The sequence below is a fragment of the Cylas formicarius genome, unplaced genomic scaffold (assembly GCF_029955315.1).
Source record: "Cylas formicarius isolate icCylForm1 unplaced genomic scaffold, icCylForm1.1 PGA_scaffold_5__7_contigs__length_24384050, whole genome shotgun sequence".
NCBI classification, from domain to species: Eukaryota; Metazoa; Arthropoda; class Insecta; order Coleoptera; family Brentidae; genus Cylas; species Cylas formicarius.
In genome coordinates this window covers 9,976,410-10,004,345 of record NW_026844341.1, presented here as the reverse complement: position 1 = coordinate 10,004,345, position 27,936 = coordinate 9,976,410, and the positions used below count along the sequence as shown (strand labels likewise).

At 33.7% G+C, this 27,936-nt stretch overlaps 2 protein-coding genes across 4 annotated transcripts in view; one reads left to right on the top strand and one right to left on the bottom strand.

Annotated features, from left to right (window-relative positions):
* LOC132702098 (unextended protein) overlaps positions 1-901 on the bottom strand; it is a 60,589-nt gene extending 59,688 nt beyond the window's left edge. Inside the window, exon 1 of the mRNA XM_060670521.1 lies at positions 361-901. Coding sequence (XP_060526504.1) covers positions 361-851 — 491 coding nt within the window. The 5' untranslated portion in view covers positions 852-901. The remainder of the gene's footprint in view (positions 1-360) is intronic.
* A 1,133-nt stretch (positions 902-2,034) lies between these two features.
* Positions 2,035-26,483, top strand: LOC132701965 (uncharacterized). Of its 3 annotated transcripts, XM_060670324.1 has the most exons (12): positions 2,035-2,237; positions 6,977-7,152; positions 10,639-10,851; positions 11,793-11,912; positions 13,793-13,904; positions 14,660-14,919; positions 15,703-15,744; positions 17,002-17,251; positions 17,903-18,017; positions 18,076-18,272; positions 20,598-20,690; positions 22,242-26,483. In XM_060670324.1, the coding sequence occupies exons 2-12, from the start codon at positions 6,984-6,986 to the stop codon at positions 22,540-22,542; spliced, it is 1,872 nt and encodes a 623-aa protein (XP_060526307.1). In that variant the 5' UTR covers positions 2,035-2,237; positions 6,977-6,983; the 3' UTR covers positions 22,543-26,483. The 3 variants fall into 3 exon arrangements, with proteins under 3 accessions (XP_060526307.1, XP_060526308.1, XP_060526309.1); XM_060670325.1 differs by lacking the exon at positions 15,703-15,744; XM_060670326.1 differs by lacking the exon at positions 20,598-20,690.
* Positions 26,484-27,936: the final 1,453 nt, after the last annotated feature.

Below are 27,936 nucleotides of genomic sequence, written 5' to 3'. Positions count from 1 at the left end.
AAAAATCCCGACTCCAATTTTAGATTTACACTACAGATACCCAAAGAAGTAGTTATGTGACTAAAACATCCGGATTAAACCGGTAACTATTCCCAGAACCTATGACAAAATTATACACTTTGCTCGCAAATACCGGCAAAAGTACGTAAATAAGGACGTTTATATATCGAATACGCACGGAAATGCGGAAATAAAAACTTGTACCACATTTAATACGATAATTTATTGAAATTGCGATAAGTGTGTAGAAAAAATCCAGGCGGCTATGACTTTATGCTCAATAATGTTACGTAAACCAGCAATTACTTGGCGGCAAATTTAAACTGCACGCAAGAACCCCGCAGCGGTTTGTTTACTTACGTTTTATCTATCTTTTCTTGGCCGAGAGGTAACTTAATGTCAGGACCCTGATGGTACCACACGTGCAACTCACTGTTTAATAGACCGGGCTGTAACAGCCCCACGTTCTCCATCACCCGGTGAGGTAAACATAAGTACAAAATACCCCCCACACTTCGAGGCACTGTCAGCTCGTACTGCGCCCATTTGTCGTGTGCGGAAACTTCACTGATATTATAAGCGAAATCCGCGTTTTGACACTCAGAATTTCTTTGCGACATTTTTCGCGTCGCCTTGATCCGCATTTTCGGATATATATTTTTACCCCGCACTTCGAATAGGATTTTCGCGTAAGCGACATCGTCCTCAGTTACGTTCGTAGTTCTTTTTGTTTCAACGTGATAAAATTCGGGCAGGATATCGTTCTCTGCTACACTTCCGCTTTCAACTACGAAGGAAAATATCAGGAGGCATGACAATTCTATGAGGAGGCGAGCTGGCACTCTCGCCATGTTATTTAAAACTGGAAAAATAAAAACAGATCTTGCGGATTTTATAACCTCTCCTGGCGTCACGTCACTGCGATAACGTGACGGTCCGATCGAAAATTGTTCGACCTACGAGCCCGCAACCGGATATACTTTGTTGTATTGCTAGCAACCTGTTTGTCCAAAAATTCTGTAATGAATTTGGATCTTAAAAAATCAAAAAAAAGTTCTCCTTTTTTTAAATAGTTTAATAGACTTCTTTCAATTTATCCAAACAACCGTTATTTCTTATTTCTAACCCCATCGTTAATTTTCTTGAAGAATTTAACAGAATGTATGTAATATGTTATGATATTACATGTTATAGATTTGTCAAATTAACCAAGGAGTCAAATGCAAAACATCGAATACAATGATCTGACGTCTATAAAAAATTTAAAAAAATTTACTGACTTCGTTTTGGTTATTTAGTAATAAATTCGAATATCCCATTTTGCTAATCTCTGTAGCTTCCAATAAGTTTAGTTTATGGCTTTTTGATGCACTCTATGAAATTACAAAATTATTAGCAAACTTGTGTATTACTGAATTTCAATGATAGCATGATTAGAATTTGTATTTTTGTGTTCTCTATACTCCATATTTTTTATTTTTCAGTTTTTGTTACTGGGTTTTTTCAGTTTCAAAGTAATCTTGAGAACATATTTAGAAAGATGTTTCGAAAAGTTATCACTATGTCCTATGTATTTTATTGTTTTCAAAACATTGAGATCAGTGTTTAATATGCGCTAAAAGAGTTGAGTTATTAGAAACAGTTTCTTGGTTATAATGCTATTAATAAAAGAGGGACCGTAACCATGATTAAAAACTATAATATTGGGATTGTTAGTTGTAACTTCAGATTTTACTCCATTAGCCAAAATCTGATTATTACGCCAGCAATTATTCACATTTATTAGTTCTATTCTATGGTGGGTTAATTTATACTAAATTATACATTTTAGTCTGTGGTTGCCGTCCGTGACCTACTCGCCAATGCCCGATGTTGCCATGTTCCGTTCAAGTTGGAGATATCCAGTGAGCAGCCACGTCCGATTTTCTTTTCGAACTGAACCAAATCATAACATCGACAACCGCGCAAACAGATGTCGGTGGCGAATTTAGATGGTGACGTCACGGTTCCCTACTTGCAAAGGATAGAAGCAGATGGTAGTTCCTTAGGGGCGCAAGTATGAAAGAGATACACGCAAAACGTTTGTTTATTGCACTAGGCCAGTGATTCAATTTCAGTTGTCGATTGCCGGACACTCCGTAAGCATCATAACAGTTTTTTAAGCGGTTCTGATCGTGTTTTTATTGGTGCTCTCCGATATCTGGGTTTATAGAAGTCAACATCCACGCCTAAGACTGGTGAGCGTGTTTCCATTTTTGCTTGTTATTAAATTACCGAGTACTGGGTTTTGTTAAAATTAATAGTTTTTTAAGCTACATAACCTCCAACTTTCTTTTTTTTGCGTAAATCGCCTATTTTAAGTGGTAACAAGTCGCAGATTGGGATGTAATACTTCATTTAGTAACTAGTTTCATTAAAACTATTGCACGGATTGATTTTGAAATATCTAATTAAGTGCGTTGCCGGCATAAGCCCAAGCCCTCTTTTGGAAGTAATTTATGCAATATAAACATGTTAATCATCCGATAAATATAGAATTTCCGTTTCGATTTGTATTAAAGTGTCATTGTTAAAACGATTCAGCGAACCGCAGTAAATTTATTAGTTCACCAAATAAGTATTGATCATTCCCGTGGGGGTGATACATAATTTTTGTATGTACCAGTCCGTATCACCCTCGGTAAGAAACGAAAAATTGTCGCTTAAAAGTATATTTTTATATCAAGTACGACTTAAATTACAAAATTATAAAATTCATCTATTCACTTAAGGTAAACGGGACTCTTAAGGAAATATCTAACCTTAGATTAACCCCAAAAATTTACGTTTTAATATAATTACGTTATTGTTTTTTTTCCTGTAATCAACTAAAATTAAGTAAACAATTATTTTCGAAAAACGAAAAATAAAATATGAGTAAGGTATTATGCTTAGCTTCGTTTTTTTTTTGAAATAGACCATAAAAAAAATGTTTTATATTTTTTTAAAATAACTACAACTCACAAAAAAATTCCGAAATTATAGTTTTTTAAATTATACTCATTTTTGAAAATCGCTATTATGGCTTTTTCTTTAATGACCACTCAGCTATACTTGTTTATAATTTGCGATAAGCGGCCGAGCCTCACCAGTTTTACTAACAAAATGTCACCATTTGATGTACCATGTATCATTATACACATACATCTACGATCGATCTTTAAATAATTTATTTATTATTTATTTAACGTTCTTATTGCAATATAATTAAAATTCACGTGGGTATTATTTTATTCTTCATCTAATTCAATAGAAAATTAATAGAATAGGTGTTTTGCTAACTGTATAATGTAAAAGTCCGTTTAAATATCGTGAAATTAGGGTTTCTAAATCTTGTTGAATTTTTTACACTCGTGAAAGTTCGTTATGCTTTAAATGTATTAAAGGATGCTCCGGGCGCTTAGAATCATTGTTTCCGATTTGCTAACGAACTGGGCCATAAAAAAGCTTTAATTTGCATGATATTTTAAAGTCTTTAATAAAAAAGTTAAAAAACTTCAAAAAAACGATACTTTAAACATGTACGTTATTACTTATGCAAATTGAACGGTTCCAGAAATTTGAAAACAAAAAGATTAAGTAAATATTCATTTTTGAAAGCCGTTTTCTGCGAAATTTTAAATTAATTAAAGTAATAATTTCCGGTATGATATGCCGAGAACTTTGCCTTAGAAACTTGAAAGATGCTTTTACAAAAAAAAGGGAAAAAAATTATTATTTATTATTAGATTTTGAAGGACAAACGATTTTTGGAATTCATTTTCAAATTATTTGAAGCTTTAAACAAACACAAGTTATCGGTAATAAAATTTAAAGAATCTGTATGCAATTAAAATTAGCCACTCTCGTGGTATCTTTGTTTCCGACACTTTGAGAAACGATCATTGTCTGAAAGCTAACAATTGATATGCTTGTCTGGTTAGGTTCTTGATTTTCGTGTAAACATTCTTGTAATCGTTTTCCCAGAAGGTTGTGGCATCTGCAACATAAATCTCGGTGATAAAACTAACAGGCGTGCTTGAATATGTTTTTGTTATTTACATGGTATTATATGGACGTTACTGTGAAATTTAAATATTTTCTTAACAAACAAACAAACGAATAATTTCGTTGTTTGCGGCAGTCTTTTATTAATTTTTACAGATTTTGAAGGAACATTAAAAAAAATGCATACGTGGAAGAGCAATAAAACATTAATAGAAAGGAAACTTGATAAAAACCGATTTTCTATTCTTCGTCAACTGTAACGGCATAGATAAATGAGAGAAATATATGTTTATGTTAAAATGGTCTTTTTTCTATGGCCGTCTGTAAAATACCTAATTACCCACCGATCTAGCGTGCGGAAAGCGTCACTTTACCACAGTGAATATTCTTGTTGTTTTGCGAAAATGTACCCAAAAACTAACGGTCGTAGAAAAAGTATAGTACGCAACACGTTCGGTAAACTTTTTAACTCACTCGTTTATTAAAAAGTCGCTCCGCTGCGCTCCGCTTGTATCAAATAAACTCGTGAGTCAAATGCCGTTTACCGCACTTGTTGCATAATATACTATTTTATTTCGTTTGATTTCGTGTTAACTTTATTAACTATAAACTGACGCGTTTTGGTGTAGGGTTCCTGCTTCTAAAAATGACAATAGCTGGTTAGTTTTACATACGACTGTAAAGTTCTGCTCTGTTGCAGTTTTTATATATAATTAAATATTTTTCTAATGTTAACATTTTAAGCTATAAGGAATAATATATTACTGTGTTGGGACAAAGATTTTTGTATCGATGTTTATTTCAAAATTTCATAACACAGTGAAAATCTGAACTTTTAGTTCTTATTTATTTTTTTTCAACTAATTGCCCTTAAATATGTAATTAGAACCAATCTTGTAACAAAAGTCGTTATAGTTCACACAGAAAATAAAAAAATTACTTTTTTACGTTGTATTTTATTCAGTCGTTTTGGATAGAACAAATTGGAAGTTAAACTTATTACACCCAAAAAAAAAAAGAATAACAATTATCGTGTATGTGAAATTATTTTGTATTATGAAATAAAAATCTAATTACTTTTAAATAAAACTTTTTTTTAACTAAACTTGTAGTGTAAAATCAAACCCAAAAAACATTTTTTAAGCCCTTTTATTATGAAATGGCCATTAATTATTATTTTCTATTTTAAATTGTGTTTTAAATAATTACATAATGACTAATCTGTTCAGTTATTGTAAAATATTGTGAACATGCTTCAGACCGTTTGCTCAAATAATGTTATTTAAATTTTTAAATTAATGAATGTAAACAATAACCTTCTTTTGTTGACGATGATACAGAATATAAAATTTCTGGTGGCGCCCTCGAAGCGGTGCAGAATGGTTGTAATGTGAAGCATTTTACGAAGAATTGTTGCCAATCAGACATATTTTTGTCAGTGGAAGTGGTTCTTCGTATTTAAATTTTGCTGATCATCTGGGTTGTATCGCGAATCACTGCCTCTTTTGTCCCTAAAACTAATTTGATGCTTGAATAAATATTATTATCAACAGAGATTCAATCTGCGCGATTATAATTGGGGAAACAAAAATATCGAAAACTTTTTTTTTCTGATAAAATGTATTTACATATTTTTTCCGTGCTGTCCGTAATCGTTTGTATCGTACAAAGTTATGGCCGTAATTCATACAATTCTACCCGTAACCGCATTTCAAATATTTCCCGAAATAAAGCACTTGGGCATTCGTGAGTTGATTATTTTGATTCCTCTAGTTTCCAGCTCGGAATCCTTTTGATCTTGGTCTTTATACACTTACGATCATCGCAAACAACGTCGGGCGTTTTTAGATTTCTAAATATAACGTTAAAGAAAGAAACGGAACCGCTTCGCGATAGATGTTTATATTTATACGAATGGGCAGTCTGGCTATAACGTTGTTGTACCCGTAGCTAAAGCAGATTATAATGATCATATCACAAGTTTAAAGATTAGGATAAAAATATTAAATAGAAGTAAAGGAAATGTAATTCATCAATAATTAAATCAAATGGCAAGTTCGATAGATGCCATAAGTCATGAGTGCTTACCGTATGTTTTAAAATTATTATTATTAAAATTATAGCTTTTCAGCCAGAAATGACACGTTGACGAACCCAGTTCACCTATAGTTAAACGCCATTATACCTCATTTAAGTATATGGAGTGTTTATCTTCAGTAGTTTCCGAGATCGCTTCACCAAATGCGAAAGCACTCACCCTGTATATAATAAGGCAATCGCGCGCGTGTTTTTATCCTAAGATAGCTTCAAGGTTTGCTTGAATGATTAAAAGGATTAAAAATGAATTGGGATGCGATTTAGAGGAGAAAATGAAAATAAAAAATTAAAGTTTTTATTCGGTATTCAACATATTTGCACCGCAAAAGAGTAGCACAAATACCCATCTGTAATAACGACAGAAATTACCAACGAACGAAATAAAACTTGATTCTTAGGTTAAAAACTCCAAAAAACTCATTTAAAAAAACAGAATAATCAATATAAGAGGAAATTATCTGTTGGAAACCTAATAATTTTCTTTTTTTTCTTTTGTTTTTTTTTTTTAATTTTATTATTTATGTAACAACTTACAGTTATGTTATTTATATTTCTGAAGAATTAGAGTCCGTTTGATTTTGAGTGAGTTCATTTCCTTTATAATTTTGTTAATTTTTTTGGTAGTCGATCGTTTAAATTCTTTACCGACCTTTTTTTTGCTGGTTCCTTTTTCCTAATTTAACATAACATAAATTGAGTCAAACTCCATAAAAATATAAAATTTTGCAGTGAAATCACCCTTTAGTCCTTTTGCAAACCTGATGACGTTTTATTACTCTACATCCCTCTCAAATAGACTATAAATAGCATATGCCGCATTTGCATTGTATCTTACAAATGTGTTTTTTTTTAGAGCCAAAATGACTGGTGCTACTGAACACGAACAAGTCGTGATGACTCCGAAAGGGAAAACTGCCAATTCGACAACGATTATGATCGAACGGAAGCTGCTGAAGGCGACGAATGATAAAATGCACGTGGCCGGCGGTGAACACACTGGTATCGTAATAAATAAGGAGACCGCACTCGGTGAGTACGTTAAAACGAGATAAATTGAAGGGCAGATGAAGTGTAATAACACCCAAGTAGTTGCCCAATTTTGACTATCTCTCTAGGAGAGAGTTATAAATCATAAAACTTAATGGCCTTAGCCGTATTCCATAGGCGCAGTATTGTAGAGTTCTCCTCGCTTGGGTTTCTCTTTGTAACCCTCAATAAGTAGATTTGCAATTTTGTAATAAAAAGCAATTCTTCGTACGAACGCACGCAAAGCCTATTGGCAACAATCAATATTCAAAACACTACTCAACTCTTGAAGTTTTAATTGTTAAAACAATATTCTTCTGATACGCATCATATATTCACCGTCTCACTGACATGACTTTTTGGGACCCCATTGGACACCATTCATAACTATGTCCCGTACTGTGGAATATGGTGTTTTAGTCATCTCGGACGTTGATTTTATGGCTTCACTTTCCCCAGATGTCGATTTCCATAACAGAAAATCATTATTACGTCATCGACCACAATCTCAACTTCTTCGTCTCTGGACATCGCAAGTGACTAACAGAATTGAAAAATGTTAGTATATGGTAACAAATAAATTGTAATAAAATATATGTGGTACCTCAATAAAAATGGCGCACAATTAAATAACAGTAAGTTGGTAATTACTAATTTCAAAGACCAAATAGAATAGAAATAACTCCAAAGCTTCGACGGCTAAGAAAATACGGTTTCATACTCCGATTTCACCAACCCCCACAAATTAACCAATAGCAAACTGGGAAAACCTGCATTATGAATCAATTATCTACATAAAATTTTGTATTGCTTTCCTAAGATAATATTTTGGAATCATTATGTTAAACCCTTAAATTGGAAATCAGTTTAAGCTTTTTAATGTGTTTTTCATATAGGAGATCAACCTATCTGATGGGTAAATTCAACTTGAAATCGAGCTACCTCGAGTAGGGACTGATTTAGAAAGATTTATAAAAAGCACACTAATATGAATTAATATGACAGTTTAATCAAAGAAAACTTCCCTATCCTTAATATACAACAGTCCGCAGGGCACAGTTCTTGTCGGCTAACATTTTAAATACGGGCCTGGCTTGTGGTACACGTGCTGAAAAGAATAGTCCCTTCCGTTTTAAAACAGGCGGGTCTTAAACTCATTCCGAAGTCAAAACCATAAAAGGTTGCAAAAACGGTATATCGTAATTCGAACTTTACCTGTGATGACTGTCAAGAGTCTTGAAAGTGTCAGGTAGACGGATGTAGACCGTGTGCCAAATAAAACGATCCACTATACGTTCTAGAAACTCATACGAGGGCAGCGCCAAAATTTCCCCTCCTGAATATGAAAGAGACAAAGTAGAGTAACAATTTTTTATTATTTTTCAATATAATCCCTCTTAACTTCAATGCACTTATTACATCTCTTTATTAACAACTCAATCGCTTTAAAAAATATTATTTTGGTTTGTCTGCAAAATGAGCTAAAACAGCCTCTTTTAACTCAACTACGTCGTTAAACCACCGGCCACGTAAGTCCTTTTTCTATATTATATATTTTATTTATTATATTTTCTATTTTTTGATCTATCTGTTGGAGGAACCCACACTATAAAATGGCAGCTTGTGCAACACCAGCATTATGGACAGGTGCATTATCGTGCAAAATACCACGCCTTTGGTCAGTTTTCCTCGACGTTTTACACATATGAAGTCTCGCCATTTATGTAATAATGTTACGTAATATTGATCATTGACAGTGGTATTAGTTTCTTTAAAATCTATCAAAAGAATTGCTTCACAATCCCAAAAGATCGTGGCCATCACCTTTTTTGTTGACTGGCAGACTCTGAATTTTCTTGGAGGTGCTTCACCCTTACGACACCACTCTATTGATTCTTTTTTCGACAGAGGGTCATAATAGAGAACCAAAGTTTCATCTCCCGTCACAATAGTTTGTATCACAGGCTTCGGTTCCGACCCACAGAGTTCCAAAAAAGACCGCGCACACTCGACACGGCGTTATTTTTGAATAGCCAGAAGGCACTAAACTTATGCATACGTAAATGATCATGCAGGATTCGACGAACATTTGTATCAGGAAACTTAGTAATTTCTGAGATTTCCTTGACCTTTAAACGTCGATCACTCAATATCACCTCTTCCAGAATCGCAACAATATCTTCGGTTATGATCTCCACTGGTCGACCAGTTCCTGAATCATCTTCAAGGGACTCCTGCCCCATTCGAAAACGTTTTGCCCATTCTTTCACTACAGAATACTAAGGAGAATGTTGGCCGTACACACCATCCAGCCCTGCTTTAATAATTTTAGGTGCTAACCTTTCTTTGTCAAAAACTTTATGACTGCTCTATACTCAATTTGCGTTATGTGCGACATTTTTTCGGACACGTCTTGTTTAAAATGCTGTCAATAAAAAACTATTTGACGCAAGACTTCAATTTTTTTTTTCGCAGCCTACTAAGATATATATTTAAAAGAAGACAAAGTTTTATCGTGGTACTGGAGCTGCATTTATGTCAGTCCGGGAAATTTTAGCGCTAACCTCGTAGGAGATACGAAAAAAAGTTTCCTACAAAAGTTTCTTGAACTCTCCTGACCATTCAAAATATTATAATTTTGTTGATACAGGCTGTCCCAAAAGTGTCCCCACCGACATCAACTTTGTTATTTTAAATGAAACCCCCTGTATATTTCAACATTTTTGGAATCCTTGGTTAAAATAAAGGTCACTTTCTTAAGAAATTCCCATTTTAATTTTGCATAGTTTATTATTATTATATTAGTATTATATCTTTAAAAGAAGTAGTATCATGTCTTTGCTATTTAAAAAATACCTAATATGCGGTTGTTATCAAACCTCGAATATCTCAAAAAGTAAGTAAAATTTAAATATAAGATAAATTACAAACTTACTTTAATTTTTATCCTAGAATTGATATCTGAATAAAAATTCGCCAAAACGGCACCACCTATTTGGGACACCCTGCATAAGCTGAGGCGCATCTGTCAAACTGATTGAGTAGTGCATCATCTCCTTAGTCTGTGGTTAAATTTTCGTTGCAATACTTGTATCAGTAGATTAACCAAGGATTCCAAAAATGTCGAAAGATACTGGGTGTTCCATTTAAAATAACAAAGTTGATGTCGGTGGCGACACTTTTGGGACACCCTATGTCAACAAAATTATAATATTTTCATTCTTCAGGGGAGGCCAAGAAACTTTTGTACGAAACTTTTTTTCGTTTTTCCAAATGGTATATTCGATTGTTTTATTTGGCACTCGGTGTACCTGTGTAGTATGCCAAATTTCTAGTGTTTTTAAATTTGTTGCTAAGTTTTACAGTTCAGTGGTGATTTGCAATTGTCTCGCATTAAGAAACACAGCATAAGCACCCTTTTTTGTCTTGGTCATTAGGCCAAAACATTTTGTCTGCGAATGCACTATACTTATCGAATTGTCGTTTTAGAGAACGGTGAGTGCAGTCCCGCGCAGCTATCCCTCGAGTTTAAAGTGTTCTTGATAAACGCTCAGACCAAAAAGCCCACCCAGGAATCGCGGACGTTGAAGTTTTGGTTTCGATCGCCGAAAAATAGCGACAACGGCCTATACGAAGAGAACCACGCGGGCGTGGCTCAGGATTTTTTTAGGGAACTGGTCAGCCCAAGGGAATTCCCGCGAGGTGAGTATTCCTTTGCACAATTCTTTATGGTGCGATTTTTAATATAACGCTCTCCATGGAGCAATCCAAGTATGTTTATACCCTTGAAAATAAATTAATTTTCGGTACCCCCAAACTGTTTTGGCGCTTCTCGAAAATTGGGATTTTTTACTAATTTATTCATCTATACCATAGAATACAAAAGCACTGAAAGGCCGCCAAAAATAAAATATAGGTTTTAGCTTCTTAAAGCAAACTTTTGGGGAATCAAAATAATTTCTGAGATAAGTCAGAATCGCTGCAAAATTACTCAGAATTAATGACATAATTTCTAGAAAACACATAAGAACTCTCATAAGGGACATAGTGATTCATTCATTCAAATATTATGCCTCATGTCTTGTACAAATGTCAGGGAACCAAACGTTCATACTTGATAAATACTTAAAACATGATATAGCTATTGAGTTATTTTACAAAAATTCTGACTTGCTTTTTAGAAATTCTGTCTTATTTTTCAGGAATTCTGACTGAAATTTTGCTGAAAAATGTCCTTTTTTAAATTAAAACCGTTTTTGGTGGCTTTCCAATGGCTTTCATTAAAACCGTTTAGTTATTGTGCAGATTGTTATTTAAAATAAGGTAATTTCCTAAACAATGCCGATTTCTGCACCAAAATTTGTACCTAGTTTTTTGACATAACAAATTTAAATTTGTTCTTATTTTAGCTCTTGTAGGGGGCGCCACCTAGATGTCTTCTCTTATTTCCAAGTGTATTATATTTTGGTAAAAAACTTGCCTTGACCACCACTTTTGAAATATTTTTTATATGGACTTCTTTAGTGATGAGCCTGCATATTTTTAAATCTCCAGGACATCCTCGGATAATCTCATTTAATCAGATAGATATCTCGAAATGGGGAACTGTAATTTTCAGTCTTTTAAAAGCGCATTTTTTGCAGACTACGTCGGCTTCATAAAAAAAATAATGAAGTTGATGCAACACGATTACCAAGAAATAAGCAAGCTGGAGGTGGAACTGAAGCAGTTGGACGAGCCGATCCAGGTCCCGAGCAGACCACGTGAGTAATTTTCTGTAATGAATAGAAAACCGTATGGTTACCATAGTTAATAAGCCAACGATCTTAGAATGGACGTTGCGTCAACAACGATCAAAATCAAATGAGTAGTAGAGTAGAGTAAACATATTTATTTATGATGACGCAACGGTCAGTACCTGTTGATCACTCCACACACTTTGAATTTTTTCTGATGTAGAAATTCTTTTAGCTAGGCCTGGCTATTATTGTATCGATTTCCGTAGCACGCCGCCATCTTTGTATAAATCAGGTTTGGGTTTTGGTTGGTTTCGAAAATTTAACAACAAATGATGGTTGCAAAACTGTTAAGGGAGAATAAAAAAGTACGTTTTTTATTTCTCCCTTTCATCTACAGGGTGTCCTGTAAGTATATAAAATATTCTGGAGACCGTACAGTACAGTACGTCAGGCCACCCTGTACATTGCACCTTTTAGTATCACTTTTGAAACTATCATAGATATTTTGTTTTGTTCGCTTTGCGTTTTTCTATTAATATATCGCTATCTCTCCGAACTAATGTGCCGACACTCCTTCGCTAATTGGCAATTTAGTGGCGAGAGTTTTTATCGTTGAACTTCCTGCTAGCCGCTTTTAAAGCTGATAGCGCTGACTGCGTAGCCATTTGCATGATTTTGATTAACTAAACCGTTGTTGTCAGTATTATCTGATAAGGATTCATCTGATATTGACGAACAATTTTGTGTACTTTATATCTGCCACATGCATGAATAATACTTTAAAAATGAAGAAAATTCCAAAGTGATCTGTCCGATATAAAACCAATAAGCTTTTGTGGTGAATCAGTCAATCAAGTTTGAAAAAACTATTTCTCAAATTTATTTTATTTTTTGCAAAAACTAACCGAATTTCTAACAAAACAATTTTATTATTTTTCGAAAATTACTTTATTAAACAAATAAAATAATTTAAGAATAGTTTAGGAGCCTATTTACCTCGATTGTATAGTTTAAATCACAGTATAACCTGTTGTGTTCACCATGTCGATGGATATACTAGGGGCAGTTTTGAAGTATATTAAATTAACCCTATAGGACCTAATAAGGAAATATTGTTTCTGTATTGTATGTTGGTTAGTTTTGGTTGGTTATTTGTAAAATGGAATTTAAAGACCGCAATATGAACAGAAATGAAGTAGTAATGGAATGGCACTTGAAAATTTAATCACTGTCAAAAATGGTCAGTCTAGTTCAATTAAGTAGTTTGGTTTCTATTTCTTTAAATAAGGGTGGTCCAAAAAAAAGTTGGGTTGGACAAGCGTGACAAAATCAACTGTTTTTAAATAAACAATATATTGGCTAATCTTTATATTATTGAAACACCTTCAAAAGGGCCTGTTTTGATGCTTACTTCGATAAATGCGAACAAAAGCCAATACGACATTCTTTGAGACAAACTATACCTTTCGGAAGAACCAATTACGACTCCCTCCTCTTGATTAAAAAAATGGACTCGATTGCTACCATAGTGCCACCTAAAAGGTAGGTAGATATTTTTATCACATGCCTGTTTATCACATTTCTAAGATTTCAGTCAAGTACCCACAACCTTTTAAAAAATAAAATATAAAATATAAAATATGGACGTATCTGTCAAAATTTACTCTGTAGGAACGTTAAAACGTGTGTTGATTTGATAAGTCTTTACTCAGAATATATATTAATAAAAAAATAAATATATTATTATTTTGACAATTAAGTTTAAATAATTCGCCTAGTTTTGGTTAAAATATTTGTGTAGTCTATAAAAAAAAGCTTTACGTCTAACATGGCCTGTTTGCGTTTATGCGCTAATGGTGATTAGCACATTCTCACGTTCTAATAATAATTTCCGTTTATTATAGTATCAGCTGAAGAGAGTACTCTTACAAATGGACAAATCCTGACGCAGGAAAAAGTACTGGAAATAATCGAATCGGCTTATCCCAACCCCGTGACAATACCAGAAGTTGCCAAGTAAGTTCTACTTAAAGTAGTAATTTAGTATCATTAAGAAGTAGTATTTTCTTGCAGTTAGTGGTATAGTATAGTTAAGAGGCAGGACATAAAATAAAATTGGTCACACTATAAAGAATTTTTAAAAAAATCTTTTTCTTTATTTAAACGTCTTTGTTCATAGAAAAAAATATTTTGATTTAATGTTTAGAATCTAGATTTTTGGCTCTACTTGAATGCAAGACGTCGTCTGTAGAAAATAAAAGGTCTCTTTCAAGATTTACCAGACATTTGCGAGTAAAATGGAATAAAGAATTGCGAAAAAAGAGAGATTTGTAACTCGGTGGAATGATTGGTTAAACCTAAATACTGATTTTATAAAAGAAAAAATTGAAATGTACTCGCATCAAAGATTTTTAAAAAGTATTTTTATTGAATCATTAAGTAAATTGCAACAAGCACAATATCATACATATCATAACTTAAGTAGAGGTGAGTATTATTTTTTATTTGTAAATGCAACCTTAACAAAAAATATAAAATGTAATTTCGTTCCAATTTTAGAAAATGTCTATCAAAAAATGCATTATTCCTGAACCACTTAACAACTTAGTTTTAAATTTTGATTCACCCTGTATAATAGTTATATGTAGGAATGAATTTTAATTTTTGTGTGCAAAAGTCTTTTAGGTCGTATTTTTGCGACTTCCGATCGCAAAATCTACTGCATTTTTTTGGAAAATCTGAAAAATAGTGGGTTATTTTCGTGTGCGCAGGGAACACAACTGGGATGAGGACGAAATCGCCCAGCATATGTCCGAACTGCAGTCCAGGGAGCTCGTCAAGGCTATGGACCACGGCGCGTTCACTAGACAACAGAGCCACGACACTCAGGTGACCATCGTCAAGCAGATGCCAACGATGGTTAGCTCCAAACAGCCGACGATCGCGATCATAACAGCCCTCTACTGCGAAAAAATGGCTGTGGACACCATGATCGAGAACAAGGAGACGTTCGTGAGGTACACCACAGTCGGTAAGTTTTTCTCGAATATACAGACACATATTTATTCCATCATACTTCCTTTGGTAGTCCTCTTCTATTACACCTTAATATAGTTTCCCTGTACCTCCCCCATAGCTTCATGTACCTCTTTTGAATCTCCATATACCTCTTATGTATCTCCATATACGTTAGATTACAGAGTAGTTCAAATTTGCGATATACCACATATACCTTTACATAGCTTCCCTATACCTACATATACCTCTCCTATAGCTTCATGTACCCCTTTTGATCCTCTTATATGTCTCCAAATATGTTAGTTTACGAAGTAGTTCAGCATCAGAGAGGGCTCCTGATTCATATACTTCTTCTATTATACCTTAATATAGCTTCCCTATACCTACATATACCTCTACTATAGCTTGATGTACTCCTTTTGAACCTCCTCTCTATATCTCCAGTAGTAGTTCAAATTATCGATTCGACATCAGAGTGTGGTCCTGATTCACTAATTAGATTATATGATGCAATTTCAATAACACGTATTATAGCAATGTAATATTTAAAAAAAATACTCTTTGTCTTTCATGTTTTTTTTTTTTGTTTTTTTTTACAGGTTGTTAAAATATAAGCTATTATAAAAAGGGGTAAATAAATAAATTCTATTAAAACTGAGGACCAATAATTAAAATTGAATTTGGGTTTATAGTGTTTAAATTCGAATTCAAAAACATCTATTAATTTATTATATACAGAACCTGGAGAGAGTATTTTTCTCGCGATTAAGTAAATGGAGAATTTGATGCCAAATAGGTCCGTCCAGTCCTTCGTCTGAACCCCGCAGGGCGAGATTCGGTAAGATATTTTAAATGGAAGATCCGCACCGCCTATTGGGACTTCTGTGCACTATATATTACGTCACTAGCGTTTCGCTTCACCATTTTTTTCTAAATTTTCTTTTGTGCATTTGTTTTGTGATTATGGTTTGTGTGCCCGTCCCGCTGCAAATCTGTGAATACACTTGGCTAACAATATATAATCTATTTACGTCACAGCGCGAGATATAGACTTGCTTCACCAAGACCGGCGAGGAGATCTTTCAGAATCTTAATCTTCGATATCTTAGGAATGGTGATTCCTAGGAAACAAAGCATAAGGACTATTTTTGCAAATAATGGCCATTCATTAATAATTAAGAGATATCTTTATAAATTATAAGTAAGTTTTATGCTGGCAAGGAGTACATTTTTATCGCCGGTATAAAACCTACCTAAATATATTATAAAAGCTATTATAAACTAGGTGACCTACGGTGTTTATATTTTTTTGCAAAATATTTTATTTCATGTCCTTGTCTTTGAATTTAATTTTTAATTTAAAATTGAGAGAAATGGATTTTTGCTATTAAAAAACTATGTACCATTGTTTTTGCAATTGTTTCCTTCAAGTTTCAATAATATTGCTTAAAATACGTTATTTTTCTTTTTTGTGCAGATATTTATGTCTATCCGAAAAACCATAAAGATTACCACATTCTTCACTAGGTTCACTTTTAAAACACCTAAAGTAACCTGCACCAAAGGTTTTATAGATAAAGTAACGGAAACGTTTTGGATTCAATCTTAAAACTTTTAACACCTGCAGTAGCTACAGCGAAAGGTTTTATAAACAAAGTAACGGAAACGTTTTGGATGTGATATTACAAAACCTAAAGCATTTTGGTGTTCATTGGACATCTTGCAGTACATGTAATACCAATGGTCTTCTTATAAAACTATTATTAAAACTAGGATTCCTTATAATCAACTTATAAATATGGTAACCTTATAATAAAATTTTAAAGCTGCTAAAAATGTTAGTTGGACTGTATACAGGAGTCCATTAAAAAAAATCTACAAGACATTTTTGGTTTGGTACACTGTGCATAGATAGAAGGTGGCGGGTAATGTTTCGTTTTTAAATCGCCGAATATGGTATTACACTTCCATGGATATGAAGTTTGCCGAATTGCAGTTTTATGTATCGATATCAGCAACGCTTTAACGCACTTGTAAATAAAGTCTTCCGGATCCTCTGGAACGGCAATGGCGCTTCAGATTCAGGTTCTTTTAGGCGAATCGAACGTGTACACTCTTGGCAACATCGGCGCGCACCGTATCGTATGCACCAAGCTGCCGTCGGTAGGTCACACCAGGGAAGCGATGACGGCAGCCGGAAACACCACTACCAGGTTGCTGGGAACTTTTCAGAAAGTGGACTACGTGTTCCTGGTGGGAGTGGGAGGCGGCGTGCCGCATTATACCGACTATAATAAACACGTGCGGCTTGGAGACGTAGTGGTATCTTGCCCAACCAGAAATAAGTAAGATCATAGAATAGAGTAGCGTAGTAAATGACATACTTCTATGTCATTTATTGGCCAATTTGGAGTCCCTAACAAACTTATTTCCCTATTTTAAATCATACATCTTCAATCGGAGTCAGTTTTGTTCCTTGAGGTTCAGGTCCCATTTGTTTGGACCCACATCAGGCGTGCCCCAGAGCTCTAATTTGGGGCCCGTGATTTTCGAAATATTTATAAACCATTTTTTTTTGGATGTTGATGCGATGATCTCTAAATATTTTTTACCGCGGTGACACTGTCGCTCATTGTGAATCCTTCTAAGACAGCATTGCTGGTAGACGGAATCTCAACATTACTAGATGTAACGCGGTTTTTACTCTCGATCAAAAAAATCCGCCTTGTCCTATTTACTCTATAAACAGCTTCACCTTAAACAGACTCACTTACAGTTTATCTCTCATATTGATGAGTTGATATTTGGCGGGAATAAGAACTAATGTCATCTAGGTTTTCGGTAATGAAATATTCGTCATTTATTATAACACACACACAAAGTTTTTGCTTTGTTATTCGAATTTGAATTTTTCTTGTTGTTGATGATGATTTTATATTATTTATATTACAATACAACGTCCGGAGTTTGTTTTAATATTAATTATAATTTTCAAGGGGCATCTATTTATATTGCGGCAATACCGTCGTGACGGACAAAGGATTCGATTTTGAAATCAAGAACTACAGCCCGAACACGTTTAGTCTTCAGGAGATCGCGACTCGCCTGAAGGTACCGTGGTTAAATCAAATCGGACAATGGCGAAACCCAATTTCGATCTTATTTATAGGCGTCCGCTGACCAGGACGCGTCCGTGGCGCCGCCGTGGTTGAATTACCTTTCAAGCGGTCTGAATTTGTTGTCTTCGCAAAAAGAATCCGATTTCAACGCCCCCAGTGCCGAGACTGATAAGTTGTATATGAGCATCGGCGACAGAGATCTCATAGAAGTGGCCCATCCCGTTGCTCAAGATAAAAATTTGAAGAGGTAAGATTTATTATTATTATTACCATTATTATTATTATTCTTAATGTTATTAGTTATAACCGAAGCTGGGACTTTCACCTTCTCAACACCTTTTCAGATGATTTTTCCTTCATTAAGTCAGTAACTTAAAAACTTTCTAACTCTAGAACACTCGCAGCCGAAACTGGCACTTTTACCTTCCCAAAATCTTGTTAAGGTTTTCTCTCCTCTTTAAAGTCAGTAACCTAAAAACTTCCTAACTCTATCCTACCTATCTACCTAAGTTTTCCACAAAACTTATCCGATTTTTTTAGGTACTTGTTCCCTCTTTAAAGCCAGTAACTTAAAAACTTCCTAACTCTATCCTACCTATCTACCTAAGTTTTCCGCAAAACTTATTATTATCCAATTTTTTTAGGTACTTGTCCCCTCTTTAAAGCCAGTAACTTAAAAACTTCCTAACTCTATCCTACCTATCTACCTAAGTTTTCCGCAAAACTTATTATTATCCAATTTTTTTAGGTACTTGTCCCCTCTTTAAAGCCAGTAACTTAAAAACTTCCTAACTCTATCCTACCTATCTACCTAAGTTTTCCGCAAAACTTATTATTATCCAATTTTTTTAGGTACTTGTTCCCTCTTTAAAGCCAGTAACTTAAAAACTTCCTAACTCTATCCTACCTATCTAGCTAAGTTTTCCGCAAAACTTAATCCAATTTTTTTAGGTACTTGTTCCCTCTTTAAAGCCAGTAACTTAAAAACTTCCTAACTCTATCCTACCTATCTACCTAAGTTTTCCGCAAAACTTATTATTATCCAATTTTTTTAGGTACTTGTTCCCTCTTTTAAGCCAGTAGCTTAAAAACTTCCTAACTCTATCCTACCTATCTACCTAAGTTTTCTACAAAACTTATTATTATCCGATTTTTTTAGGTACTTGTCCCCTCTTTAAAGCCAGTAACTTAAAAACTTCCTAACTCTATCCTACCTATCTACCTAAGTTTTCCGCAAAACTTATTATCCAATTTTTTTAGGTACTTGTTCCTTCTTTAAAGCCAGTAACTTAAAAACTTCCTAACTCTATCCTACCTATCTACCTAAGTTTTCCGCAAAACTTATTATTATCCAATTTTTTTAGGTACTTGTTCCCTCTTTAAAGCCAGTAACTTAAAAACTTCCTAACTCTATAGATTTTTGACAACTTATTATTATCCGACTTTAAGAGACTCACAGTAGAAGCTAGAACCTTCCCAAAACCTTTTTTGGGTCTTTCTTTCCTCTTTAAGGTGAGTAACTTAAAAACTTCCTAACTTCATCCATAGGTTTTTGACAACTTATTATTATCCGACTTTAAGACACTCGCAGCCGAAGCTAGAACCTTCCCAAAACCTTTTCAGGTCTCTCTTTCCTCTTTAAGGTAAGTAACTTAAAAATTTCGTGACTGTATTCATAGGTTTTTGACAAAAGTTATTATTATCCGACTTTAAGACATTCGCAGCCCGAGCTGGAGCTTTCACCTTCACGAAACCTTTTCAAACATTTCTTCATTCTTTAAAGTCAGTAACTTAAAAATTTCCTAACTCTATAAGTTTTTGACAAAAGTTATTATTATTGTTGTTATTATCTGACACACACACACACACTCGCAACCAAAGCTGAGACTTTCACCTTCCCAATAACTTTGTTGGCATAGCATCTTATAAGTTTCGATGCTGGTCTTTATATATCAATTGTTTTAGCTTTCCCATAGCCGGTAATCTTGTTACCCTTCATTGGACATTCTCCAATTGTTCGATGTCCTTAATAGGATGAATTTCACACACAAGTTGGCAGTCCAGATATCCATATCCATATTCAGTTATTCTAATTTCTTTTTTCAGCATTTAACGCATATAATCAAAGTTGATGTTGTCGATCTTTGTGAAAAAAACACTATACTGCTCGCTTGGAATAATTTCGATTATAATACTTGTCACCATTCATTCGTAAACTATGGTATACATATTGTTGGTGATTATTTCTCGAGTATTTTGCACTCCTCCAAGAGATGCTGTAAAGCTACCACCTTTAGTTCTTTGCAATAGATCATCAATGGAGCTGAGATGTCTTATTGTAATGTCAATTTTTTCTAGTGCTGCTTATGAATGAAATTCCTTCCAGTATATTATCCTCGTATTTCTTTCTAAATTCTATAATTGCTTTAACTATATAATCTACTTGCTTGCAATTTCATTATTTAAAACCCACTAGATATTCTTGTGGAATTTTGAAGTGAAGATAAACTTGATGAAGCACAAATAACTTTCGCGTAGTGTTATGTAACTATGTTTATTTTCGCATCAAAAGTAAACCCAAGAAAACTACTACAGCGAGGAAAAGTATGACTGCTTCAACAACTGCTTCAAAGTCAAAGTCTATATTGAAGAAAAAGATCCTTAGGTTTGAACTTATATTTGTATATGAATTTGCACCGTAACTAAGGAGGCTTTCATTTCATATATTGTGTTAGTGAATAAAATTACGACTTTAACGTTTAGTTTACTTTGCATACTTGTAGGTGCACTCACTGTAGAAGTACCGGGGCAAATAATGTGCTGTTAAATATTTTCCTTCTGTAATAATTTATAACTCTTTTTCCTGTAGCGTCATTTTTACTGTTTCCAAAGTAAAAATTCACGTAGAAATTTTACCTATAGCTCACCGAACTCGCTATATTAAGTAAGACAAACAATCATATTTGTTATACGGGGTGTTTCAAAAATTCAGAAATTTTAAGGACATATTTAAAGAAAATTTGAATCAAACTAATGGATGAAATCAAGACATATTAGAAAAAAGTATACGTTTCGTTACATAAGAAAACATTAACCTGTCAAAGTTTCAAATCCCTCAAAGTTCAATGGAAATCGCGAAACTTAAGTATGTAAATAGAGCGTAAAAATATACGGGAAAACCTGGATGTTCCAACAATAGAGTTTTCGCCGTTGTCGTATTATTAGGCAGGTATCTATATGACACTAGTTCCCACTCCTACCAAATATCAATCACTGAGAAAATAATAAAATTTAAACGTCATGAAAATGCTAAATTTGACTGCTAGATTCGATTAATTCAAATATTTATACTATATTATTAAACAGAAATAGTTTATTGTTATTTTATTATGTATCAAACTAACCAAAACTAACGCATATAGTCCATAAAAAAATTAAATATAGGGTATTCTATTTAAAAAATCATTCTTTTCACTCTCTACTTTTGTGACGCGTTCCGTATATTAAATATTTTTAAAGTGAACGCTTTTTATATCTCTATTGTATTATATATATGCGGAAGTTCAAATAATATTAATTGGATCGCCCTGTCGGTCGTCACTGAAATTAATGATTTTATTTTAATTGGGCAAAATAAATAACTGGCGTGCCAAGTTTGGTTAAAATTGTCTAAACGGTTTCTGAGTCTATTGATAAGAAAAAGCTTTTTTTGTTAATATTTATATAAACCTGGGCTACCTGTTTCTCTAAAGCGAAGAAAATTTATATAAAAAAAAAGACTTATTCTTAACTAATATATATCCCCTTACAATCTTTGTCCTGAATTTGGAAACAACATGCGTATGAAAAGCGCTTGTAGGGCAGTGCAAGAGCAATAAACTCTAAAGTATATGAATGACATTCCATTAGACAAGAAGGTTATCCGAGGATCCACTCATAGGCAAGTGGTCAAAGTGATAAAACAAACGTTTTGTTTTAAATATTTACATAAACCTGCACAACCTGTTTCTCCGAAACGAAGAAAATTCATATAAAAAAAGACTTATTCTTAACTCATAAATATCTCCTTACATTTTTTGCACCGAGTTTGCAAACACCCTGTGTATGAAAAGCACTTGTAGGGCAGTGCAAGAGCAACAAACTCTTAAGTATATGAATCATATTCCGTGCAAATCCAAAGAATTTTTGATTAAAGGCCGTCCTTTCGATATTTTAGACAAGAAGGTTGTCCGAGGATCCACCTGTCACCTATAGCGTCCGGTAGGCAAGTGGTCAAAGATGACAGGCTCAGGCAACAGTTTGCCTCCCAAGTCGGCGCTTTGGCGTTCGACGGCGAATTCGACTCTGTTATAGAGTCCATTTTGGGCAACTGCAAGGACAGCTTCATCTGCATCCGAGGCATTTCCGACTATAAAGACGGTTCCAGGCGCAAGGAGTGGCAACCGTACGCCTCTTTGGCGGCCGCTAGTGTCATGAAAGCTATAATTTGCGGCATGGAGCCACCCACCAATGTCTAAACGGTATATCGAGGTAAACACTTCAGTAAGTGTTTATTTTTCTCTCTAGCGATCCGATGGATTTTGACTATCGACACTACTGCCGACTTAGCGCCTATTCAACATCGAGTTTCATTGACCAATTTTTACAGTAGATAGATCAATAATGGCCGTTCGCGTGGACTAGTTCGTGTTGAGGAATACTGTGCAACCTTCTCAATCTGGGCGGGCCCAAGTGGCCTTTTTCTGACTTAAGATCACATCTTTAGTTACCATTTCTGTTTAAAGTAAATTGAGTGCTAATAATCTTTACCTACTTACCTTGACGATTGAATTCCATTATAAGGTTGATGCTGCTATCGATTTATCCATCTGTGAAAGCCTTATCTGTGCGGCCATAGTGAGTTCTAATTTAAGTCGCTAATAAATTTTCTCCTCCAATAACTTTGATCATACTGACGCAGTAGCAGTTAAACTTGTACTCTCGTTGACTTTTTGGAAGTCTTATGTAAACTTTTGGTTAGAATAAGTAATATCAACTTTTGAAATCCAGCTAACTATTCGCTTATTATCTATTATTTATTGCAGAAATAATATTTAACTGTGTAGTAACTGATGAATTTCTTCATGAGGTTGTTGACTAAGCATATTGGATTTACATTGGGAAAGAGCTTCGTGGATTTCTTTGGCGTCTCAAAATGTCATTTAAGCCAACCTATAGTATTTTGAGGTTATGTTTGACTATTTTGTTTTTTTTTTGGATTACTGTTTAATTATTTCATTAAAATGTTTAAGCCTCAGTCTGTTATACAAAAGAGTAAAAGAATCAGAAAAAGAAATGCTACCATATGCTTACTCTGGCTGCTAATAATTGTGTACTACCTTACATTGAAAGAAGGTGGTGGCCAAAAGACAAAAGTAAAGGGGGCTTGAAGTTGGCGAAACTAGAGTTTACAGGACCCTGAACATTTCAAACAGTTTTTGAGGATGTCAAAACAAAGTCCAGATAGAGAAAATGAACACAAACTTTGGAGATGCGATAAGTGCAGAAAATAAACTGTTTTGGGAACTCTAAGATTTCTAGCCACAGGTGAAACTTATTTGTACCAAAAGTCTGTGGATCAATATATGATACTTTAAGGGCGAATTTCTAAGTTAAGTTAGAAAGTTGTTTTACTGTTTGAGGATTCTAATTATAATTATGTTGTTGGTGGGGTTAGTAATTATTATGTTAAAAAAATTAACCGCACCAGTCTTTTTCAAGCAATCATACTTACTTACTTTATGCATTGTAAAAAATTTAAAGAAAAATTGTGCCCTGTTAAATAATTTATATTTTTTAGATTCTTTGGACAAGATTTCGAAAAAAAAAGGGAATATTTCCATAACATGTAGCCATAACATTGTGCTCCTTGCGTTAGTGGATGCTAACTATAACTTTATTTATGTGGGAGTTAATGAATGAGATTCTCACGGTGGAGTTTTCAGGCAGTCACCTGTGGCCAAAACTTTAGCTCACCTTAACATACCTGAAGACCAATGTCTTCCAGGAAGATACAAATTAGTTCCTCAGGTTATGTAAACTGATGTAGCTTTTCTACTCAGTGAACACATTTTGAAGCTTTATCCATTTAGAAATATAACTAGAGAAGAGAGAATTTACAATTACAGGTTAAGCCGGGAAGGCGAGCTGTAGGAAATACTTAGGGCCAAGTTGCTAATTGCTTCAGGATTTTCTTAACAACTAACAAAATGTTTAAAAAGTTCAACATATAATTTTGGCTTGTGTGTGTTCTTCATATTTTTTAAGAAAGAAGAATCCTCCTCCTATTTAAGATGAGGACATTGTTGACATGAGAACGTCGTGTCTGTCATTTCGGGAATAATTTGTCAATGGCAAAACTATGCAGTTTAATATTTACATTGTAATTTTCGCATATTTGAAAAAAATAAAACTTTTGAAGGAAGGATCTTTTATTTTGTTCTGCTTTAATTTCTACCAGATATATCTTTAGAAATGAATTTACCTCTTCCTAGACCTAAGAGAGATGTAAATGAACAAATTAAATTATGTCATATAAATTTTAGTTTGTAAAATGTTTCAATATTTTGGCTTGAAAGGGGAAAAGTTATGTCAGTCTGAAGTTGAATGATATCATGATATCCTGGCCTAATAGTTATAGAAAATACCTTGCATGCTGAACTGCTCTACATACACCAACATTTTTATTATATATTGAAGTTCCAATTATTTAAAAGAACCCCAAATTTAACAGTTTTTAATCCCTTACAAAACCAAAAATTGTGTGTTTTGAGTAAATTTTATTTCAAAATCAAAAGCTGATGTTTCTTTTGCATATATACCCCAACATTCCAGTTATTCTTTATTTGCATTTGCATAGTCTTTATCTATCTCCAATTCCTCTTGCTGGGCTTGGTAAATAATATCCAAGATTTGTCTTCTAAGTCGTATCTACACAGTACATAGTTCTACAAATTACAAAAAACCATCTATAACATCTAACCAGTCAGCAGGTTCTTTCAGTCTGTTAACACTTTCAAGAATACTAGATGCCTTTTTCATAATGGCAACTGACTGTGAAGTTTGTATTTAATTCTGCTTTTTTTTTCGTGCTGGAATTTGTCAAAGATGTGTGAAATCTCAGTGGTATGAGAAACTCAAAGGTGCACTTATTTCAGAGACGGGTTGACTTATATTGAAGTCAGATTCTCCCCTGTTAAGCTCATCATCAGTTCAATCAAACATGACTTCACAGTTTTCAGGTAAATCTAGACTGGCGTTAATGTTTTAGACCTCCATCAGCTATCAGTAGATTTGACTCACTTAAAGAAGAAGGTTCATAAACTTTATCTGTACCAGCCCAACTCAGTAGACTTTTTTGAATTTTATTTGTTTCTGAGTTCTTAGAGAATTAATTTTTTTTCTGATGTCCTCCTCAATAATATTTGCCATTAAGAAGTTTTTGTTAAATTCTTCTTTTGATAAAGACACGGTGTTGTCGAAACAATTGTCATGTGAAAATCTGAACTTTTAGTTCTTATTTATTTTGTTAAATGGATTTTCATCAAGTAAAAGGATTACGCTCATACATAAAACTAAAAACAGGAAAATTTGCACCAATATCGCATTTAATTAAAGAAAAACTCTCGTGTTTATTAGTTTATAATAACATAACATTTCTTTTTACATTACATTTTACATAGTTGACATTACTAAATTCACGAAAATTAAAACCAGTACTATTTCTTGCATAAATTAATGAAATTAGTTCGTCAATCAATTGTAGGTGTAAAACTTATGTATTAGCAAGAAAATCTACAATACAAAATTTAGGGTTACAGTTTTTATCCAAACACTCATTTTTATTGGTCTTGGACTTGAGATTATACAATTTTATTTAAATTAAATCGATTAGAATACAAATTTTCATGTAAATAAAATAACCCACCTGATATGTCGCGCCACCTATCGGCCTAAATTTGTACCAAGTTGCCATTTCGACATGTATTCGCGTTTCTTCCTCAACATTTTTGAGGTGGTCTAAGCAGGCGGCCATGCCACGTTTAGGTTGTAGTAAATTATTGAGGTTTTATGCATTTAAAGTTTACGAAAGTTACCACTAGATAGTGATTTAACTTAAATTTAAAACTGACAACGTTTCGGAGACTGTTTCGTAGGTTTAGGATGATCTAGTTAAGTATTTTGTTGTATGAAGTTCTTTTTTTTTTACTCTGTGACGTTTCCTGTCGTCTTGCCATACGTCGTGTATAATCGTTTAGAATTTTAGGTTGTCATTTGTACAGGATAGGATAGTTTTCGATCGTTTTGTATATAGTTGGTAGCACTCGTTTAAACTTTTATGTATTTTTCGCGCACAGAAGAGTAATATATTCATTTACATGTTATTTTTATTAGCAAATAAACATTTTTATTGTGTAAAGTTTGATTTCTCTTCCATGGGTTTGGCCACGAGTTTGTAACTAGACAACTTTTGTTTAAACATAAAAAAATCAAACATTATCGTTACACAATAACATAGCAACAGACTTGGATTGATTAATTTGATGAAGAGTACCTTGTAATACGTATACATAGCATACGTAGCAAGTTTTCATTAGATCCTACTACATACTTAACAAGCAAAATATATTTTTATTTATTATTGTATTGTTGATATTTATTGAAGGCTATATTGATTAGTGAACGCTTTTAGTTATTACTATTGTTATTATTATTTTATTATTGTATTTTTTTAAATGCAAATTAGAGCAGTAAAAATGGTTATTTATCATCGACTTTGCCATTCCTTGACAAGTTAAGTGCGTTAACTGGTTAAACCTAAAATATTTTACCCTTGCAGTGTTGCCGCTTGTGTGGAAAAGTAAGATCAGCTTTGATTATCTTCAGGTGTGTTCCAGAAATTAATTTGATATAATTTTCCGTAGCATATTGCTGGCATAATTGAATATATAGCAAGCTGAAATTTGCACCATAAAGCAATAACAGTTGGGGTGTTAACAAAATCACGAATTTACCGTCTTTCACGAAATTATCAAAAAGTAATTTTTTGCAAATAAAATATCATATTGCTTTTTTCAAATTTTCGTTAAGTTTTTATCGATATTATTTAGAAATAAAGTTAATGGCACCGCTCTCTATCTCAAAACGCGTTCGTATGAAGTTTTTTTTTCTCAAAGGGTTTATGCGGCATTTAGGAACAGCCGGTATATTTATATTTTATCAAATTATCTATTTACCCCAGCGTTATCGAGTGTCGTTATATTCAGCTCCCCCTTCCTTCGCCCATAAGTTATCCGACGATCTGGTCGCGTGACTTTCAGCAAACACGACTCAATTATTCCCGTTGTTTGCGAATTACTACTACCGTACTCCGGCCCGTGTATATTCGGTGTAATATATGGGAATCGGTGGCTGTGTGCCCATTCAGCCGTGTACAATAATGTACAATAATCTTGTACACGCTTGTCACGTATGTACGTCGTCTGTGTTCGATAATTTATACGTGTCCTCTAATAAGCGATATTATCGGACAATAATACATTTCTTTAAACGCAGACGGACGGATTTTATTGCTACGTGATAACTCATCGTAACAAAATGAAAAAAGTTCTTTTGGTTAATTGGAGAAAATCCAACAACTGATTTTAGATGTTTTTAACTCTAGCTTTTGAGGTTAACCTGGATTAGTCCTTTAGTTCTATTAGGACAGAAATAAATTTATACCTAATGGTCAGAAATTTCCTTATAAAAATTGGATTCTATACCTGGATTTGTGGGCAATTTGCATTTTAAAACTTCCTCTTTGAAAAGGACATTAGCTATGCAAAATATCCTTGTGTTGCCTTTTGGATAGCAGTGCTAAAAGTAAGCGC